Source organism: Arachis hypogaea, chromosome 11 (assembly GCF_003086295.3).
Source record: "Arachis hypogaea cultivar Tifrunner chromosome 11, arahy.Tifrunner.gnm2.J5K5, whole genome shotgun sequence".
NCBI lineage: Eukaryota > Viridiplantae > Streptophyta > Magnoliopsida > Fabales > Fabaceae > Arachis > Arachis hypogaea.
Window position 1 is genome coordinate 146,706,331 of NC_092046.1, and position 22,005 is coordinate 146,728,335.

Sequence of the window (22,005 nt, forward strand, 5' to 3'; positions counted from 1 at the left end):
ATTTGTCGTTATACATAAGGCATAATTTGAACTCATATACTTACTTAAACAAACAAGTGAACTAACTAACCACTCGACTAACCAAATTATTTTAGATAAAATATTCTATTTGCCAATAGATATGCATTTGTTTAGTTTACTTTTGTGCCTCCTTCAATCGTTTTAATTATCTTTTCTTCTCCCTCTTCCTTCTTAACTTCAAATTCGTATAGCTAATTTTTTAGATATGTATGTTAAAATATTAAATAGTGCCTACAAATTCTGTCTTGTATGATAAGCTAAGGCTAACTAATTTAATTTAGTCCAAGAAAAGTTTTGTTTTTTTTTTTTTTTTTGAAAAAATATTGCATTATCGAAACTTAATTCTAGTTTTATTATTTTTTGTTAAAAAAACTATTCTTTTAACTTTTTTTACCTTGTCACTTTTATTCTTTTTGTTTCACAATATTTGTCATTTTTAAATAAAATATTTGTTATTTAATTATCATTTTTATTCTCAATTTATATAAATAATATAAAAATCCTATTATATTCTCGCTTTCACTAATAAAAAATAAAAAATATTAGGTCATATTAAAAGGTTACTAATAAAATAATTTTTTTAGCAATGCTACATGGTCATTATGACAAATATTATTTAGCACTTAACCAACAATAATTAATACTTATATTTATAGAATTTTACACACAAAAAAAATATAATTTGTACTTATATTTTTAAAATTTGCACACATGAATTAATATAATTTATATCATTTTTTTTAGAATTTACACACATAAATTAATAAAATTTATTTATTAAAAATAATTTAATATTTATAGTGGTAAAAAAGGTCAAAAAATACTAAAAATTGATGGTATAAGAATTTCTCTCAAAGTGAAAACTCAAATGCAATTGACTTCACGTGACGTTGATACCTGAAAATTATTAGATAATTTGACTGATTTAACTAAATTTTTATTTAACGGCTCTTAAATATCAACTTCACATTAAGTCGACTTCACCTGAATTTTCACGTTCTCTCGATCTTCTATTTCCGCATTGGCAATAAGTGTAGAATAAGAAAGCATAAGCCATTTCCATTGATGAACTAGTTAGTTATTCCACTCCTCATCTTCTATATATCATGCTTCAACATTGCACCCATTTCTCTTGTTTCTTTCTCACCTCTTTACTCCAAACACATTCTTCTTATTACCAATTCTAATCAGAAAGGAACCATCAATGGAAAAAAGCTTCAAGATTTTATTCCTTACTACCCACAAGTGTGATTTAATTCAACGTTTTATTCATCTACATATATGTCATATTCATTTGCTTCATCGCTCTGACTTTCAGCTTATTGATATCTCTTAAGATGGTTTTGTAACTTGATTCTTCCAATTCTAGGCTGCCAATTACACATTACATTAGGTTCATGATTGTGTCATATAAATTACAGATCCGAAATTATTGTGCCCTATAAATCCCGTGATATTGATATGGCACATTTTTGGATTAAGCTGTGTCTGATGTATGTCTGAACTTGAAGCTGTTGCTATGATGCTCATTGCAGCAGTAATGACAAAAATAGCATTTATTGTTGGCCCCATTAAACTCACACTAGACTTGAAACAAGAAACACCACTCTCATTGGTACTAGGGGTGTATACAGCCCAGTTTGGTTCGAAGACTCGGTCTGGATTCAAACATTTTAAGAGTTAATTTGGTGTGATTTTTTTGGATTTAGAATTGGATAAATGTCTCAAAAATAGACTCAGTTATTATTTCGTGCCGGACTCGGATCAAGGCGAATTCGACTTCACTCAACCCATGTGCAATTTAAGAAAACTAAAAAATGTATATATGTTTTAAATTAATTTTAATATTATATTATATTAGTTATAAACTTATTGTTTTATTTTTAATCATACTTGTTGAATTAGAAAATAGATCAAAGAAGTATCAAATCATAATTTATGACAAATTTAAGTTCAAATATAGATATCAATTTTTCAGTAACACGTTTCTTCTCTATAAATAAGTACATCATAAATAAATTTTTTTATAAATTATTGTTAAAGTTTTAAAGACCCGAGGTTATTAGGTATACAGTGAAGGAAGTGAGAGTTGAACCCACAACCTCCCTTATGTAATGACTTACGATAAATGAACAATCACTAAACTAGTTAGTTAATTTAGTAATTTAAAGCATTAGTTTTTTATTTTTTATGTTATTAATATATATAAAATTCAAAATGATTGAATTTTATATTTACTTTGAAAAATTTGATATTTTTACGAGTAGAGTAGGATAGGATATGGTTTAAAATTTTAGGGTATAGGTAGAATTATAGTTGAGAAATTTTCAACCCGTAAATAGAATACAATATAATTTTAATAAAATTTTTAACCCACACATAGAATTAGAGTAGAGTCCAAACCCGAAGCTACCCTACCATTGCCAACTCTATTGGTACCATATTCAGAATTTCGGATTCTTTAGACTGGTACGGTAAAGTTTCTTTTGTATTCCAATCCAATGAAATTTCCATAAGGCCCCATACTCCATACCCTATGCCATGAAATGTCACCAAATTCACTAATTTCAACATATGAATATTGGTGTAGAAATATCTTTACGTAAAAATAATAATTAAAAAATATTAAATAATTTAATATATTTAATTAAATTATTTAATTGCGGTATATATTAATATTTTAATTATTATGTTCTTCGCATGAAAAATGACCGTTTCAATGACAGCAATAATGTGTGTGCGCACAAAATTCATTGTGCATGAAAATTGATGTATACTCTTATATGAGGAAAAAAGAAAATGCAATGAGAATGCAACACATATAAAGATGGTGATTACTTTTGCTGGAAATATATCCAGATCGGTGATAGACAAGCAGTCAAAATGGAAACTAAAAACCAAAAAGATTTCTGATGGTGGCAGAAGCGGTGGGCCGGTGGCACTGCCATCATTGTCACAAAGCAGTGTGTTTAAGAGGAAGAAGAATACATAAAAGCTAAGATAGAAGATAAGAGTATAAGTTTCAATCTACATGGTTCTTCTCAATAAAAATAGGATATTTCTATATAGATATGCCCGATGTAATTAAAAATTTTAATTTTTTTTATTTTATTTTTTATTTTTATTTAATTTTCTCTATCTCTTAATACAATATTATATTATAACCTCAGATATTATTTTTTGTTAATTGGTTGACATTAAATTAGTGTGTGTCCCAAACCAAAGAAAGTAGTAAGTGCAACATCCTCATGCTAATAAAATTTTGGGAACAAGATTGATTGGTTAGTAATTTTGAAAATATTTTAACTCATTATATATAATATAAATTTAACTAATATGTGTGTTTAATATTATTAATTGAAAAAGATTTATAAAAAAATATAACATGTAAATTTTATATATATATATAACATTAAATTTTTTTATTAATAATAATTTTAACATATAATCTTAACATATATGCTGTTTTCGGGGCTTACCTGAACCGGATGATTGGGCTCAAATGGAAGGCCCAAACGTTGAAGGATGGTGGTCTCTAACTTGTTCACGTTTGGGAGCCGCCGTCCGAGTTGTACGTATGTGTTTGAATAGGAGGGGGGGTGGTACCTGCAAGACATTCCGATGTTTAAGTTAGCAAGGGGTTAAACAGGTTTAGAGTATTGGAACTTGAGTTTACCTGAGTGTGTCAGTATATTTATAGGGAATGAACCAATAACCACCGTTGAAGTAGCTCCACCTTTGATGGTGGATAACCGCCCATTTATCTTAGAGTTGTTAAGATCTCTCTTCTAGAAGTAGGTGAGAGATTTGGGGAGGTGGTTACTCGTTTGGATAGGTGTTGGTTGCTTGCATACGTCGAACCCGACCTCTTGGAGGTCGGACAAGCGGTGGAAGCCAATATTCTAGATTGAGTCTTTTAACTTGATTGGGTCTGACTTGTGTGTTGGGCCAGTGTATGAACAGTGCCCCTACTCGAGTCCGATCTCCTTATTAGGAGTTTGGATTTGAGTATTAATTGAACTCGGGGATACTTGGGTCGGTATTCTTCCCTTCAAGTTGGGAAGTCGACGTGATTTTGGTTTAAAACCGTCGTGATTTCGAATGATCAATCGTCGTGTTTGTTGGCTTTCTGCATTAACACGTGGGGAGCGGTTTCATTGGTAACGATGCATCCTTTTAATGAGTATGTTACTTTTACGATTATGCATCTGGTATCTTATAAATACTTTCCCCCTCTCCCTTTTTCTTCTTTTTCGTCTTCTCTTTGAACTTTCTTTCGTGCTTTTCTTCTTCATCCTCCTATCTTGGCACTTTGGTGTTTTACTCTCCAACCCTTGGTCTCTCAGCACTTTTGGCGCTTCTTTCATCCTTGCTGATAAATTTCTCTTCTAAAAAAAGATTAGTTTTTCATTGCCTTCACCCTCTCTTGGCTTTTATAGTGTTTTCTTTGCCTCTGTTAAGTGGACTGGATGGTTGACAGGGAGATTTTGAGTAGGTTCTTATTGTACTTTCATTGTTTGTAGTAGAAAACTTTAGGATTTTTGTGTTTTTTTTTTACAAAAATCGTCTCTATTGCGATTGTTGACTATTCTCTGCTTTGTTTGGAAATAATTGTTTTGTTTCGAACTTGTTTTTGATGATTTCTTTTCTTTGTGCGATGTAGGTATATCCCCTTATATATCTTTTTCCATTTCTGAAAAAATGTATTCCCGAGTTTCTGAGGCTCTATTGAGATGGGTAGATTCTTCTGTCCTTTCTGATCATCCTATAGTAGATGGCGTTTTTGTAACCGAACTCCGTAAACACCATAGGATTTGTAGTTCCGATGCCGACGAAGCCAAATATGAAATAGTGGCCCTTGACCTAGAGGATCGAGTTTGTTGTGGGAGAATTAATGATTCTGATCCCCATTTTTTCTTTATGTATGACTGTCTGTTTACCCGTTTGGGGGTTACCTTTCCCTTCTCTGATTTTGAGATAGAGGTGTTGTCCCATTGTAGGGTAGCTCCTTCCAAGCTTCATCCCGATTAATGGGGTTTTCTTAAGATTTACCAACTTGCTAGCCATGAACTCGGATTTCCGATTTCTTTAAAGACCTTTTTTCTATCTTTTTCATTTAACAAAGCCTTTTAGTGCTTTGAATAAGCAAAATAAGCAACAATAGGTTTCCTTCCGAGCTATTGAAGGCTGGAAAATTTTTTCCATTTTTGACGAGTCGTTCCACGACTTCAAAAATTTCTTTTTCAAAATCCAAGCCGTTGAAGGTCATCATCCCTTTTTCTTGAATGAGGACAATGAACCCCGCTTCTCATTGTATTGGGTAGAGACAGCCCCTGTAAAAAAATACAGCCTAGTAGACTTGGAAGAGGTAGAGGAGGCTGTGGTTGAGTTTTTCCGAGAGGCTTGAGGACGGGCTCCAAACCTTGACGCTAAGAAATTTCTTCTTAGATCTCCGAGCTATGTCCAGACCGAGCTAGGTAGCTTTTTTATTTTTGACTTTGTAGGCATTTTTGAGCTCTTCCGACTTGTATGCTAATTGTCTCTCAATTTTTCTTTTAGAAAAAACGAAGAGTGGATCAAAAGCAGCCTATCTTAAAGTGCAGAAGGGCAAAAGGAATGCACGTGTCCGAGCTGCTCAGGCACAGGAAGGCGGAACATCAGCTACTCCCTCTCCACAGAGATCGGGTTTGAAGGCTTCCTCTTCCTCTTAGCCGAGATTGGTAAATCCCATTCCTACTCCTCATCTTCCTCCTCCCACCCCTACCCCCTAGTTCTTTCCTCCTCGAAACCTGTTCCGAAAAAGCGCAAGACCTCGGAAGCCGGTGTTTCTAGCGTCAGGGACACCGGTTTTGACGGAGTGAAGTTTAATAAGAAGCACATCCTTCCCTATAACTCGATTGCTATGGATGATGCTTCTGTCCGAACTCATCTTCAGGTCTTGATCCGAGGAGGAATTCGGACTGCTGGGGTCTGTACCTCTCTTCTTAATATACTGGATAAAACTCCTTTGAGTGCGACTCAGCATTCTTTGGAGATTCTCCAGGAGCGACTGGCCATGTATCAAGAAGATGAGAAAAGGCTGTAGGAGGAGAATGCTCGGCTGTAGGAAGAACTCTCCCAAGCCCGGAAAAAAGAGAAGTTGTTAATGGCCTCTTGTGAATTGGCTGAGGGCTTGAGGGAGAAGGCTGAACAGAACTATATCAGGGTCTTTTTGGACAATATTGACCTGAAAAAATAGTTGGAACTGCTTTGGGAGGGTTACCAGGACCTAGAGGATTCTATAGTTGAGGGCACTGAAGAGGTGTTCAAGGTGTTGAAACAACAGGTCGGTGTTATTGCTCCCGACTTGGACCTGTCACCTCTTCATCCTGACAAGGTTGTTATCAATGGTGAGATAGTTTTTCCTCCACGTCCTGAGGCTGATTCCGAGTTGAAGACGACGGGACAACACCCTGTTGAATCTCCTCCACAAGAGGTTGGTCCAGCCGAGGGGTTATTGCCGAGCTCTTCTGCTCAGCCCGAGGTAGCTTCGACTTCTGATGCCGAAGAGATTCCTTCGACCCCTCCGACTTTCACGGCCGAACCGGTCTCCTCTCCTGCTGATGATTCGAACCCTCTGATTGCCCCTATTTAATGCTCTTACTAAGGCCCGGTTTGTGGGACCTTTTATGAACAATTTTTATGTATTTTTGCATATTTCTGTTGATGGTTCCTGACTTTTGATCCTTTACGGATCTTTAACAACAACTGCTGCATGCTTTTTGGACGTTTTCGGTCCTTTTCCAATAGTACTTTAACAAAGTATCTGTTTTTGCAAAGTTTCTGTTTTATCTAGGTTAGTAGATAATTTTCCTGCTGTTCAGTAAAGCTTTTAAGAAAACCTTTTTGCTAAGTAATCTTTATCTTGGCAAAGTTTTCGTGAAAAGCTTTTACTAATGATCCCTTAAGGGACTTTCGTATTTCTCGTTTTTCCATTATCGTAATCGCATACGTTCAATTTTGCTTTGCTTATTGAATCATTTTTATAACTTAGGTCATTCTTGCGATGCATTTCGTTTGCTATCTTATTTTTAAGCTATTATGATAATCTTCTATAACCTCTTTACACCGACTTGTATCTCGTCGCTTTATCCTGTCGACCATATAGGTCGGTCAATGGATTTTTGTGTTTTTTTCGAGCTTAATTCGGTGCGTATCGTAGAATAATAATGGAATTAGAGAGAAGCAAGTATTATTATTAATGAAAAAATATCTTTACAAGGATGCTTTTAGCTATTGAGGGAAAAAACTTCTGTTTCCCCTAGTCCTCGCTTTGATGCCTCGTTAAAACCCCCTCCAAAAAAACCCTTCTCGGAAAAAAATCATGAAGTCGGGAAAAAGAGTACATCAGGGAGCGAGGTTCGTTTCTAGCTATAATACATTTCCATATTGCAAGCGTGCCATAAGCTTGGGAGCTCGGATCCGCTTAGGTCAGACACTTTATAATAACCCTTTTCCAAGACTTCAACTATCTTGTAGGGTCCCTTCTAGTTCGCAGCGAGTTTTCCTTCACCCGACTTGTTCACCTTCGGATAAGGACTAAGTCGTCTGAGGCAAAACTTCTTTGAATGATATTTTTGTTGTATCTATTCGGCATCCTTTGTTTTAACGCTACTTCTCTTATCTGGGTTTATTCTCGGATTTCTGGGAGCAGTTCAAGTTCTTCTTTGTGGGCTTGGACATTTCCGATCTCATCGTGGAATCTCACCCTTGTACTTTGCTCGTTGACCTCAACAGGAATCATGGCTTCTATGCCATAAGTAAGTCGAAAAGGTGTTTTGCTGGTGGTTGAGTGGGGCGTAGTTCGATAAGCCCATAACACTTAGGAGAGCTCTTCAGCCCAAGCCCCTTTTGCTTCTTGGAGCCTTTTCTTTAATCCTGCCAATATAACCTTATTGGCTGTCTCGGCTTGACCATTGGCTTAGGGATGCTCTACCGAAGTGAATTGGGCTTGATTTTCATGCTCGCCACCAGGCTTCTGAATGTAGAATCAGTGAACTGTGTGCCATTATCCGTAGTAATGGATTGAGGGACTCCAAATCGGGTGATAATATTCCTGTACAGGAATTTTCGACTTCTTTGTGCCATGATAGTAGCTAATGGCTCTGCTTCTATCCACTTGGTAAAATAATTCACTCTCACAATAAGATATTTTACTTGTCCAGGCGCTTGAGGAAAAGATCCGAGTAGGTCCAATCCCCATTTTGCAAAAGGCCATAGAGAAGTTATACTAATAAGTTCTTATAGGGGGGCGACGTGGAAATTTGCATGCATCTGACAAGGTTGACACTTTTTCATGAAGTCGGAGGCATCCTTTTGTAGGGTCGTCCAGAAGAACCCATCTCGGATTAATTTCCTAGCTAGGGATCTTGCTCTGAGATGATTCTCACAGATGCCATTGTGCACTTCCTCCAGAACTTCCTCTGTCTTGGAAGTCGGGACGCACTTAATAGTGGTGTAGATATCCCCCTTTTATAAAGGACATTTTTCACCAAAGTGTAGTTTTGTGCATCCCTCCTGATTTTTTTGGCTTCTTTCTGTTCCTCGAGTAGGATGTCGAATTTCAAATATTCGACCAGGGGAGTCATCCATCTGAGGTTTAAGCCGGAGACTGGCAAAATGTCCATCCTGTTATCTGACTTCATGACTGAGGGTTCTTGGAGGGTTTTTTGTATTAGACTTCTATTATTTCCTCCCGGTTTGGTACTTGCTAGCTTGGAGAGAGCATCATCTCGGCTGTTGAGCTCCCGAATTATGTGCCTAACTTTGGTTTCCAGGAATTGCCTAAGATGCTCTAGCATTTTTTCCAAGTACCTTTTCATGTTGGGATCTTTTGCCTGATACTCTCCATTAATTTGAGAAATTACTACTTGAGAGTCACTGAAGATTATTACCTTGGTAGCACCGACTTCTTTAGCAAGTTTTATCCCTGCGATTAGAGCTTCATATTCGGCCTAGTTGTTGGAAGTGTGGAACTCGAATTTCAAGGATACCTCTATCTGAGTACCTTCTTCATTGACCAATATTATACCAGCTCCACTTTCGACCTTGTTAGATGATCCGTCTACATAAAGCTCCCAGGTCGTGGAGGTCTCGCTCTGATCGCCTGTGTATTCTGCGACAAAGTCGGTGAGGCGTTGGACTTTGATTGCTGTCCGAATTTCGTAATTCAGATCGATCTCAGATACCTCTATAACCCATTGAACAATTCTGCTTGCAATATCCGTTTTCTGAAGGATCTGCTTCATAGGCTGGTTTGTACGAACTCTTATGGTATGAGCCTAGAAGTAAGGTCGGAGCCTTCTTGATGTTACAATTAAGGCGTACGCAAACTTTTCAAGTTTTTGATACCTTAATTTCGAACCTTGTAGCACCTTGCTAGTGAAATAGATGGGATGTTGTCCATCCTCATCTTCTCGTATCAATGCGGATGCCACGACCTTCTCAGCGACAGCTAAGTATAATACGAGTTCTTTCCCTATTTTCGGCCGAGTAAGGATAGGAGGCTGGCTCAGAAAAATTTTAAACTCTTGAAAGGCCTCTTCACATTCAGGGCTCCACTCGAATTTGTATCCTTTTCTAAGTAGCGAAAAAAGTGGCAGGGATCTCAATGCTGATCCTGCTAAAAATCTAGATAGAGCTGCAAGGCGACCATTCAGCTGCTGGACTTCCTTTAAACAGGTTGGGCTCTTCATTTCTAGGATTGCTCTGTACTTATCGGGGTTAGCCTCCCCTTTGTGCCAGTATAAATCCTAGAAATTTTTCAGCTTCCACTACAAAGGTGCATTTGGTGGGATTTAGCCTCATCCCATGTTTCCTTATAGTATCAAGGACTTGTGAAAGGTCGGCCAGGAGACTGGCTTCATCCCTGGTCTTCACTAACATATCATTTACATATACTTCCATCAGGCTTCTGAGGTAAGGTGCAAATACTTTATTCATCAACCTTTGATAGGTGGCCCCTGTATTTTTTAATCCAAATGACATGACCACGTAGCAATAGTTTGCGTTGGGTGTGATGAAAGATGTTTTCTCCTGATTCGATTTATACGTCGGGATCTGATTGTAGCCCGAGTAAGCATCCATAAATGATAAATATTGATACCTTGAGCTGGAATCCACTAGGGCGTCAATATTGGGTAGAGGTCGGTATAGTCGACGCACATCCTCCACTTCCTATTCTGCTTTTTAACCAACATCACATTTGCCAGCCAGGCCGGGTACTTGACTTCTCTAATAAACCCTGCCTCTAGCAAGGCTTGTACTTGTTCTTCGACCACTTAAGCCCATTCGGGTCTGAGCTTGTGTCTCCTTTGTTGAACAGGTCGGAATCCCGGGTAGACGGCCAACCTGTGTGACATGAGCTCGGGATCTATCGCAGGCATGTCGGATGCTTTCCAGGTGAAGAGGTCAAAGTTCTGTTGTAGGAGCTTTACCAGTTCCCGCTTCAGATCTTTTGCTAAACTAGCTCCTATGTTAATGTTTTTTCCGACCTCTTGCCCAATCTGGACTTCTTCTGTTTTTCCTCCTGGCTGTGGTCGCAACTCTTCCCTTACTCGAACTCCTCTGAGTTCAATTGTATTGACTTCCTTGCCTTTACCCCTTAGGTTCAGGCTTTCATTATAACACTTCCTTGCCAACTTCTGATCTCCCTTGATGGTAGCAATCCCCTCTGGTGTCGAGAACTTCATACAAAGATGAGGGGTTGAGACAACCACCCCCAGCCGATTTAGGGTTGTCCTACCTATCAGGGTGTTGTAAACGGATGTTACATCCACAACAATGAAGTCAATGCTTAAAGTCTTGGACTGCAGTCCCCTTCCGAAAGTTGTGTGCATGGGAATGAAGCCCAGTGGCTTAATGGAAGCGTCCCCTAATCCGAATAGGGTATCCGGATTGGCTTTTAGCTCTTTCTCATCCAGTCCTAGCTTATCAAATGCAGGTTTAAACAATATATTGGCCGAGCTCCCTTGATCTACCAGAGTTCTGTGCAGGTAAGTATTGGCGAGGATCATGGTGATTACTACCGGGTTGTCATGCCTGGGTACGACACCTTGTCCATCCTCTTTGGTAAAAGAGATGGTAGGGAGATCATGTCCATCATTCCCGACTTGATAGACTTTTTTTAGGTGTCTCTTCCGAGATGACTTTGTATGTCCCCCTCCAGCGAACCCTCCCGAGATCATGTGAACATGTCGTTCTGGAGTTTGCGGGGGTGGATCTCTCTGCTCGAGGTCTTCGTCCTCTCTCTTCATTTTTTCTTGATTACCCGACCTTTTCTTGAGATATCTGTCCAGCCGAAATTCTCTAACCAAATTTTCTATCACATTTTTTAGGTCATAGTAATCATTTGTTGAGTGTCTATAAAGCTTATGGTATTCACAATACTCATTATGACTTCCACCCCTTTTATGTTTTATTGGACACAGCGGGAGGGGGGGAGGGCTTCTCAGTGTGGCAAATTTTTCTGTATACATCTACAAGGGAAATCCTCAACGGGGTGTAGTTGTGATACCTTCTGGGTTTCTCGGGTCTGACTTCTTTTTTCCTCTTGGGCTCCCTCTCCTTTTCCTTTGACTGGTGAGGGTTCCCAAGTCGCCAGTTCGGTTCTCATAACCTGGCGTTTTCTTCCATGTTGATGTACTTTTCAGCTCACTCCTGTACATCATTCAAGGAAGTCAGATGTCTTTTTGATATGGACTGAAAGAAAGGTCCTTCTCGGAGATTATTGACGAGTCCCATTATCACCGCTTCAGTGGACAGGTCTTGAATCTCCAGGCACGCTTTGTTAAATATTTCCATGTATTCCCTCAAGGGTTGTCCGACCTCCTGTTTCACCCCGAGTAGACTGGGTATGTGCTTGACCTTGTCTTTCTAGATGGAAAATCTGGTAAGGAATTTGCGCGAGAGATCGTCGAAACTGAATACCAACCTGGGTGGCAAGCTGTCGAACCACTTCATGGCTACTTTGGTCAATGTTGTCGGAAAGGCCTTGCAGTAAGTAGCATCTGAAATGTTTGCTAAGTATATCCGACTCTTAAAGTTGCTCAGATGATGTTTTGGGTTGTTCCATCATACATGTTCATGTCAGGGCTTTTAAGTTTTTTGAGGACTTTAGCCCGCATGATATCCTCTGTAAATGGGTCCTCTCCCCCCAGGGGACTGTCTTCCTGAGTCGTACGAGAATCCTTATTTCGGAGATTGGATTCTAGCTTCGAGAGCTTATCCTCCGACTCCCTTTGCCTTTTGATCTCTCTCTTCAGACTTCTATCCGCTTCGCGTTGTCGCTCTAACTCCTGTTCCATCTGCTCAAGTCGGTCCTGATGTCCTTATAGCCATCCCAGGCGGTCGTTGCCACGAGGCTGTCTTTCCCCTTCAGGGAGGCGAACTTCAGAAGGGATTCTCCTTTGGTTGTCGGAGGGACCCTCTCCATACGGCTCCTCCATTGTTGGCTGGAGTACTACTAAGGCTTGGTCGTTGTTGACTATGTCTTGATGCTCTTGATCTGACTCAGACGCAATATGTCCGTCTTCATGTTGGTCGTCTACCATTGAGCGTTGATCTCCAGGTCCCCAACAACGGCGCTAATGTTCCGGAGCTTACCTGAAATCGGATGATTGGGCTCGAATGGAAGGTCCAAACGTTGAAGGATGGTGGCCTCTGACTTATTCACGTCTGGGAGCCGCCGTCCGAGATGTACGTATGTGTTTGAATAGGTGGGGGGTGGTACCTGCAAGACACTCCGATACTTAAGTTAGCAAGGGGTTAAGCATGTTTAGAGTATTGGAACTTGAGTTTACCTCAGTGTGTCAGTATATTTATAGGGAATGAACCAATAACCACAGTTGAAGTAGCTCCACTTTTGATGGTGGATAACCGCCTTTTTATTTTATGGTTATTGAGATCTCTCTTTTAGAAGTAGGTGAGAGATTTGGGGAGGCGATTACTCGTTTAGATAGGTGTTGGTTGCTTGCTTACGTCGAACCCGACCTCTTGGAGGAGGTCAGACAAGTGCTGGAAGCCAATCTTCTAGATTGGGCCTTTTAACTTGATTGAGTCTGCCTTGTGTTTTGGGGCAGGGTATGAACATATGCTAATTAAACACATATAATGTGTACATTCACCTCTTTTTCTTTTTCTCACACTTTAGTCCAATTTTTGTTTGTAAATATAAGAATATTATGTACACAATAAATTTAATACACACACACATATATTATTTTATATATTTTAATATATATTTTATATATTTTATATATATAATATGATTATTTATATAATCTTATAATACAACAACAACAAAGTCTTGTCCCATTAGTTGGGGCCGACTACATGGATCAAATGATGTCATTGAACTCTATCATGTATCATGTCTCCAGATAGACCGTTTACATGTAGATTTCGTTTGACCACCTCATAGATGGTCTTCCTAGATCTTCCTCTGCCTTTCACCCTTTGTCCATCTCCTATCTCATCCATGCTCTGTCGATCTTCTTCTCACATGTCCAAACCACTTGAGATGTGATTCTACCATCTTTTTTCACAATAGATGCTACTCCAACTCTTTGTCTTATATCTTCATTTTTTATTCGATCCAATCGCATATGACCACTCATCCATCTCAACATCTTCATCCTTGCCACACTTAATTTATGTTCGTGCTCTTCTTTAGCCGCCTAACACTCTGTACCATAAAGCATAGCCGGTTTGATAGCAGTGCGATAGAATTTACCTTTAAGTTTTAAAGGCACTTTTTTGTCACATATAAAATCAGACGCACTCCGCCATTTTGACCAACCTGCTTGGATCCTATGATTTACATCCTGTTCAATCTCTCCATTATCCTCTATGATTCACTCAAGATATTTAAAACTTTTAACTTTTCTTAAGATGTTTTCTCTAATATTCACTTATGTATTAGGGTTTCTCTTTCGGCGGCCGAACTTACATTCTATATATTCCATCTTGCTACGACTTATGTGTAGACTATACACTTCTAGAACTTCTCTCCATAAATCCAACTTCTTATTTAAGTCTTCCCTTGACTCTTCCATAAGGATGATATCATTGGCAAAAAATATGTACCATGGCACAGGCTCTTGGATATACTCTGTAAGTGCTTCCAAGACTAATGTGAAAAGGTATGGACTTAAGGATGATCCTTGGTGTAATTCTATACCAATAGAAAATTCTTCTATCACACCACCTTGAGTCTTCACACTAGTTGTAACCCTACCATATATGTCTTTAATTACACGAATATATGTAATCCTTACTCTCTTTTTTTCCAAAACCTTCCATAAGACATCATTTGACATCCTATTGTACGCTTTTTCCAAATCAATAAACCCCATATGTAGATCCGTTTTATTATTACGATACCTCTCCATCATCCTTCTTAACATGTATATCACTTCAGTGGTGGATCTGCTTGGCATAAAACTAAATTATTTCTCTGTTACTTGTGTCTCTTGTCTCTGCCTCCGTTCCATCACCCTTTTCCATAACTTCATGGTATGACTCATGAGGTTGATCCCTCTATAGTTTCTACAATTTTGTATATCCTCTTTATTCTTGTAGACAGGTACCAAAGTGCACTTTCTCTACTCATTTGATATCTTCTTTGACCTTAAACTCTCATTAAAAAGTTTGGTTTACCAACTAATACCTTTCTCTCCAAGGCCCTTCGAAACTTCAATCGGAATATTACCAGGTCTTACTGCCCTGCCATTTTTCATCCGCTTTAGAGCCTCTTTTACCTCAAAATCTCAAATCCTTCGATAATAGTCAAAATTTTGATCTTCTTCCCTCGTGCATAACCGACCAAGGCTCAGAAGAGTCTTCTGTCCTTCATTAAATAACTCGTAGAAGTAGCTCTTCTATCTTTCACTGATCTTCTCCTCTTGAGCCAAAACTTTTCCATCTTTATCCTTTATGCACTTAACATGATACAAGTCTCTCGTTCTTCTTTCAAGGCTCTTTGCAATTCTATATATACATTTTTTTCTTTTTCTCTTTGCGATTCTATATATACCTTTTTCTTCTTCACTTACAACCACTTTTATCTCTTTTTTAGCCGCCTTATATTTTTTCCTAATTATCTGCATTCCGGTACAAAGACCGCTCCTTAAAGCATTTTCTTTTTGTCTTTATCTTTTCTTGTACACTCGCATTCCACCACCAGGACTCTTTGTCTCTTGGTCCTATCCCTCTAGATTCACCAAAAATTTCTTTTGCTATTTTTCTATTAACTTCTGCTATCTCCTTCCACATCTTCTCCGCGCTTCTATTCCTATCATACTTTGCCTCTTCTCCTACCCATTTTAGGAAGTTTCTTTGTTCCTCCCCTTTCATTCGCCACTACCTCATCCTTGGGTTCTTCGTATGATGTATTTTTCTCAACTTTTACTCAACGCAAAAATCCATGACGAACATCATATGTTGTATTGTTAAATTCTCTCCCGAAATAATTTTATAATTAATGTAAAATTTTTGGTCGACTCCCCTCAACAAGAAGAAGTCGATTTGAGAGCTTGTCATGTCACTCCTAGAGGTTATAAGATGTTCGTCTCTCTTTCTAAAACATGTATTTGCAATGAGAAGGTCAAAAGTTGAGAAAAAGTTCAAAATAGTTTTACCTTCGGTATTGACCATCTCGAAACCATGGCCTCCGTGAATACTTCCATACCTAGTCACTTCCATACCTAGTCACTTCTCTTCCAACATGGCCATTTAAATCTTTTATTAAGAAAATATTATCTCGCGAAGGTATGTCTTGGACCAAACTCTCTAGATCTTTCCAAAATCCTATCTTGTGTTGCTTGTTCGAACCCACTTGCAGTGCATAGGTGCTAATCACATGAAAAGTACCTCATTCCACTACAAGTTTGATAGAGATGATCCAATCTTCCACCCTCTTGACATCCACTACGTCCTTCTTCCATTGCTTATCTATGATAATACCTATTCTATACCTATTCTTTACCTTTCCTGTATACCAAAGTTTAAACCCGGAAGTATCTAACTCTCTAGCCTTCGCACCGATGCATTTTGTTTCTTGTTGCACATGATGTTAATTTTTCTCCTTATCATGGTATCCACCATCTCTATAGATTTTTCTATTAGAATATTTATGTTCTATGTCTTAAATCTCAATTTTCTGTCATTCCGACATTTACTTTTACTTTTTTTTTTGAAAATTAGCTTATTTATCCTCGTTTGTTCATGAAAACGCAAAAACCCTTACAATAGTCAGATAAAACTCTATGATACACTTGGACATCCTCTGAAAAAGAAAAAGTTACACTAATTTTCTAAGTAAATTAGAAGAGGTTGATATAATTTAAACAAATAAAAAAGAATTATGATGGGTTTAATTAAATGTAAAGAGGTGTATTGCAGTTTAATTTGTCCCATGTTCTTTTTGTTCAAACCTAATATCAAGGCCAATTAGATTGTAAAATTTGATGAAATTTATTGTAAATCTTTTCACTTTTATCTAGACAAATATTGACATTATTTTAAGAAGTGTTATATTTATGGAAGTATATCCCGGAAAGCATTTAATGTACATCTTTGAAAAATTAAATATTGTGTTCAATTTAGGTAAACAAAAATATTCAATAACAAAAAGACATTAATTAAAATTAGTCTAAATTTAATTTATTTAATATTTATTATTTATTTTTAAAATTAATAAATATTAAATAAGATAAATTTAAAACCGTAACTAAAATTAAAGAAAAATATAGAAATTACCTTGTATACCATGTTCTTGAAACTTGTAAGTACACCCAAAAGTAGAATATTCGTTCGTGGGTGTCGGAACCCAATTCTTAAGTTGTTTTTCACTTTTTCCTCTCACCATTGGGTCGTTGATGCCGCTTCTTTCATAATCTAATCCATGTAAATTACTAAATTTATTATGCTTCCACTATCTACCGAAGTTACTAAATTTATCATACATAAAATAACAATAATGTAATGAAGCTAATTATTTTATAGTAATTTAATCAAATTCATCGTCAACTTTCAGTCACACAGGAACAACAAACATATTTGACTTGGTCGTAGTATTATAGTACTATTATTATATTATGTTATCCCTAATCCCGATTTATGCTGTTGACTATTCTCCAGTGTAGATTTCTATATTCAAAAGAGAAGAGAATATCTCATTAAAAAAAAATTAGACAAATTAATGTTGATAATTATTTATTATAATAACTACCAACCATAATTACACAAAATTTTCTGCAATTATTTTACTAAGGGAGGAAAAAAAAGAGAGAAAGGCAGAGTGTTGTCAACATTGGATTTAAGTGTGGTTAATGTTCGTTTGACCAAAAAGTGTTAGCAATGGTCCATCCAGAAAAGCAGAAGGAAATTATTTTTTCAAAAAGGAGTGTCACTGTGGAGAGTCAAAGAAGAAGACGACGAAGAAGACGAAGGAGACTACTCACTGACGGCGTCAAGAAAAACGGCAAACAGAAACATAGTTATAGGAGCGTAACGGAGAGTGACGGCGTGTGTTACCTTGAAGCAGAGCACAAAAACAGAAGAGAGAGAAAAAAAAAAAAAAAAGGAAGAAGCATCAAGCACCTGAGTGTGAGTGAGAGAGTCAATCTCAGTCAAAAAGACGCACAAACACATACATATCTCTCTCGCAAACTCAAAAACCCTTTCTCTCTCTCTCTCTCTCTCTCTCTCTCACACACACACAAAACCGTTGCGTTTCGCTGAAATCCGAAACGCGTTGCGGTTACTTTCACGCTATCATAGAAACCGCTCGAAACTTCGGATTTTCTCGCTTGTTCGCTCTCTCTTTCTTCTGCGGCTGTCATGGCTGAGCAACCAAGCTCCGCCGAAGCTGTCACGGAGGGAGCGCCGGAGCTTCTCCCGAAAGAGAAGGATTCAGAAGGCGGCGAAGGTGGAAACGAACAAGGACAACAAGGGAAGGCGTCAGAGGGAGAAGAACGAGCTAGCGAATCGCCTTGCGAAACTGAGTCGCAGCGCGCCGTGATGAAGAGTTCTGATAAACCTCTGAAGGGGTCGAATTCAGGAACCCTAGCTGCTGAATCACTTGTTGTGAACAATCGGAGTGATGGTACGGTTTGGTTTCAATGAGTATTTGAATTTGTTTTTTTTTTAATCTTCAAAAATCTAAATGAGTGATTTCTTTGTGGTGAAATGGTGCGGTTGGGGTAACAGAATTGCAGGGGAGCCCTGCTACGCCGGATATGGATGTCAAAGCTGAAAGTAAGGTTAGAGCATTTCCATGATAACTTGTTACTATTTTTATTATATTTCTTAAATCGAGATTTTAAGTATTGTTTTGCTGTGATCGTTTTAAATTTTGTGGGAATCTCACTCTTCGTGTTCATCTGCTTGAAGTTGTAAACTGTACTTGAACATATGTGATACGTGAGAAGGGCTGGTTTTGGTTATGGTTAGAATTTTTTGAGCTGCCTGGTTTAGGGTTGTTCCTATCTTTCTTAATGTTGAGTGTATAGTCTGAGAACAGCACCGATAAATGAGAAATATACTTTGCAGATTAGAAACTTGGATCTGGAATGATCGATAGGTCATTACGATTAACCAGTTGGGGTTTGGACTTATGGTATTTATTTCTGAGGCCTTCTGTTTTCATTTTTTCTTTTAAAAATTTAAGTGGATGCCTATAAACTTCTTGTTAAGCATAATAAGGAATTTAAATTTGCCCTGCTAAATACTTGTTGATTGATCCCATACAAATGAGGAATGGAATTTAATAATGATGGTTTAAGAATGTAATACATGAAATTAGTTTTCTTGAATTCATGGTAGCATATTAGCATCTATGACTACGAGATGGTTCCATGGTGTACTGAACAATAGTCATTTGGTTGCTTTTCTTGCATTTAAATTAAGCATTAGCAAATTATAGGTTCTTTACTTCCAACATAGATTTGGTTTCTTTTGCACTAAAAGTAGGTCATTTCATGCTCAGGAGACAGATGGACCTCGTGAAAAGGAAACTATTGCAAGTGAAGCAGTACAACCACCTCCAACTCAGATAGAAAATCAGCCACAGGTGTCTGCATGTTCAACTCCATTGTCAGAACTGTCACCAACCTCTGTTACACAATCTTTATCATCTGTTCCTAGTCAAATTGTCCCCAAACAGAAAATGCCACCTTTGAAGATTAATAATGTTCATGTGCCACAATTGGACAAAAAAATTCCTTCTGGTGGCAAACATGTTTCTTGTGGTTCTGTTGCAAGGGTTTCAGTTTCTGATGGTTACAGCTGGCGGAAGTATGGTCAGAAGCAAGTGAAGAGTCCCACAGGGTCTCGAAGCTATTACAGGTGTACTCATTCAGAATGTTCTGCAAAGAAGATTGAATGCAATGATGATGTGGGTCGTGTAATAGATGTTGTTTATAAAAGTCAACACAGTCATGATCCCCCACATAAGCCTAATTCTACAAGGGAAAGTAAGTTAGTGTCTTCCAGTGAACCTCCTAATGTAGAAAACAAAGTTTCTCAGCAGCTATCTATCAGAGGTCTGAAAAACTCTGATCCGTCTCCTTCAAAAGAACCCTTACAAGATGCACCTCGCACTGCTGACAAGAAAAGACCAAACTCATCTAATCTCAGTGACAATGGTAAAGTTATTTTGAAGGAGGAGCACGTTAATGAGCCAGAGCCAAAAAAAAGGTAAGCTTCCTTATCGGTTCATTCTCTTCGTAAAAATAATTTAGTCAATAAGCTTTTTATTCAACAGAGGTAGGATACAACGATTTAACATTCTCTCCTTTTAACTTGATAACCAGAATGAAGAAAGATGACTTAGCAGACTTGGATTCCCCTGTAAAATCTGGAAAGAAATCAAGGTTTGTTGTACATGCAGAAGGGGATGTAGGTATATCAGGTGATGGATACCGATGGCGCAAGTATGGACAGAAAATGGTGAAGGGGAATCCACATCCGAGGTGATTGCCTGTTTAGATTGTTTCCTTTCTAGTTTATTCTTAATGTTGATTACTTGATTTCGTAAATTTTCCTTATAACGTAAATATCTCTCAACAAATATGTAAAGCTTTTATTTAGATTTAATGGGTATTTAAAATAAAATAAAATAATCAGTTATATAGTGGCAAGCTGCATCCATTTTTCTGGTAAAGCAGTCTGAAGAAATTAAAAATGATATCTTAATCTATTGATTTAGGCTAATACTTTGTTGTACCTAATAAAAGCTCTCCTAATCTTTTATTAGCTTTTTTTATGTTTACAAAAGGTAATAATAGTAAAAAATGTTGTTCCAAGGCTATTTAGGTTAAAAACGTTCTATATGATAATATGCTGAAAGAAACGTGTGCTTAGTGTCAAATTAACAGGTTTGAGCAACTGGAACATTTATGCACTTAATCACTTTGATAGTTTTGGATTAGGTGATTGCTATGGTGCCTAAAACTAAAAGGTAATGCCTAACTTGCCAAAACAAGTTAAAAATCAATATTTAATTTAAAAAGTATAAAAGTAAATAATTTTTAAATATTTAAAGTTTGCCATAAAAGGTAAGTTAGGCACTAATTAGGCACCAAGTAATAGACATCATAGAATTGGCCTTTGGGTTAAAGTATTTTTCGAACTGTTCTGCATGCTTAGTTTGTATTTGCCTCATTAGGAATGATGATTGGTTGAGACCTTCCCCAAACAGGGAGGATAAGTTCTTATTATCTGAGGGTCAAAATTGTGTTGGTGGTGTGGTTATCTTCCTCGGGGCTTTTTTGAGAAGAGCTGCTTCCTTTGGAGAAAGGATAAGGGACAGATGTCCAAGTGAAGCAGCAGCAATTCTCTTAAGTTGGCAAAAGATTTATAACCTTCCTCTTTTTTTTTCTTTGTACAAGATATAGCATTCCCTTTTTGTTTTCTTTACTTTGGCTGCTGAAAATGAAATTCCTTCAATTTCTTCTGATCATATCATGAATTTGCAGAAACTACTACAGATGCACTTCTGCTGGGTGTCCTGTCCGAAAACACATTGAGACTGCTGTTGATAACTCGAACGCCGTCATCATAACATACAAGGGTGTACATGACCATGACATGCCTGTGCCAAAGAAACGACGTGGCCCACCCAGTGCTCCTCTTGTGGCTGCTGCAGCTCCGGCATCCATGAACAATTCGCAGTCAAAGAAAAAACCTGATTCTCCTCAAAAACAGAACAAGTCTACTCAATGGTCGGTGGACACTGAAGGAGAACTAAGCGGGGAAGCCATGGATCTTGGAGGTGAAAAGGCAATGGAGTCAGCTCGCACACTTCTGAGCATAGGATTCGAAATTAAGCCATGCTGAATTCATGTTTTAAGAGATCATACACTTGTATCTGTATAATTGGCAGGTCTCCCTGCTTGTTTTCTCTTTTTTGTTATTATTTTATTTTTGTTTCCTACATAGTGTTTTTAGTGGAACAGCTCGTGTATATTTTCTTGTACACCATTTTAATTTGTCTGAAACAGTTTGCTAGTAGTCGAGCCCATATAGAATGGATTGGCATAGTTTCACTTTTTCCCGTGCGTATAGAGGGTGAGACTTGAGAGAGCTGATTGTTTTTTCTATTTATTTTTTTTGGGGTGAGGAAGGTGGTGTGTCCGAACAATCCTGGGTTTCTTTAGGCTAAACCAAGAGGAATTGGGCTGAGATTTTGGGTTTGGCCCAAAAATAATTCAAATTTCATAATGTGATTATATTCTGATATTTTATCTAACTTTTTATTTTTTTTTTCAATTGATTTTGTAAACGTTAATATCCTATTATATAAGATTTAAGTAGAATTAGAAAAAATATGTAAAAGGAAGTCTTATATGATGTGATGGTGTGCGATCATACCATAAGATTATTTGAGAGAGAAAAATAAAAGTATTTTAACAAGCTAAAAATGTGTTCTCCTTAGTCTCTACT

The 22,005-nt window shown here is 37.6% G+C and overlaps 1 protein-coding gene across 2 annotated transcripts; it reads left to right on the plus strand.

Moving 5' to 3' along the window:
- The first annotated feature begins 17,586 nt into the window (after window positions 1-17,586).
- LOC112723430 (probable WRKY transcription factor 32) lies at window positions 17,587-21,801 on the plus strand. 2 transcript variants are annotated; one of them, XM_025774810.3, is made up of 5 exons: window positions 17,587-18,166; window positions 18,271-18,323; window positions 19,049-19,758; window positions 19,875-20,033; window positions 21,039-21,801. In XM_025774810.3, exons 1-5 carry the CDS (start codon window positions 17,902-17,904, stop codon window positions 21,397-21,399), a joined length of 1,548 nt encoding a protein of 515 aa, XP_025630595.1. In that variant the 5' UTR covers window positions 17,587-17,901; the 3' UTR covers window positions 21,400-21,801. The 2 variants fall into 2 exon arrangements, with proteins under 2 accessions (XP_025630595.1, XP_025630596.1); XM_025774811.3 differs by having other exon boundaries at window positions 17,589-18,166; window positions 19,033-19,758.
- Window positions 21,802-22,005: the final 204 nt, after the last annotated feature.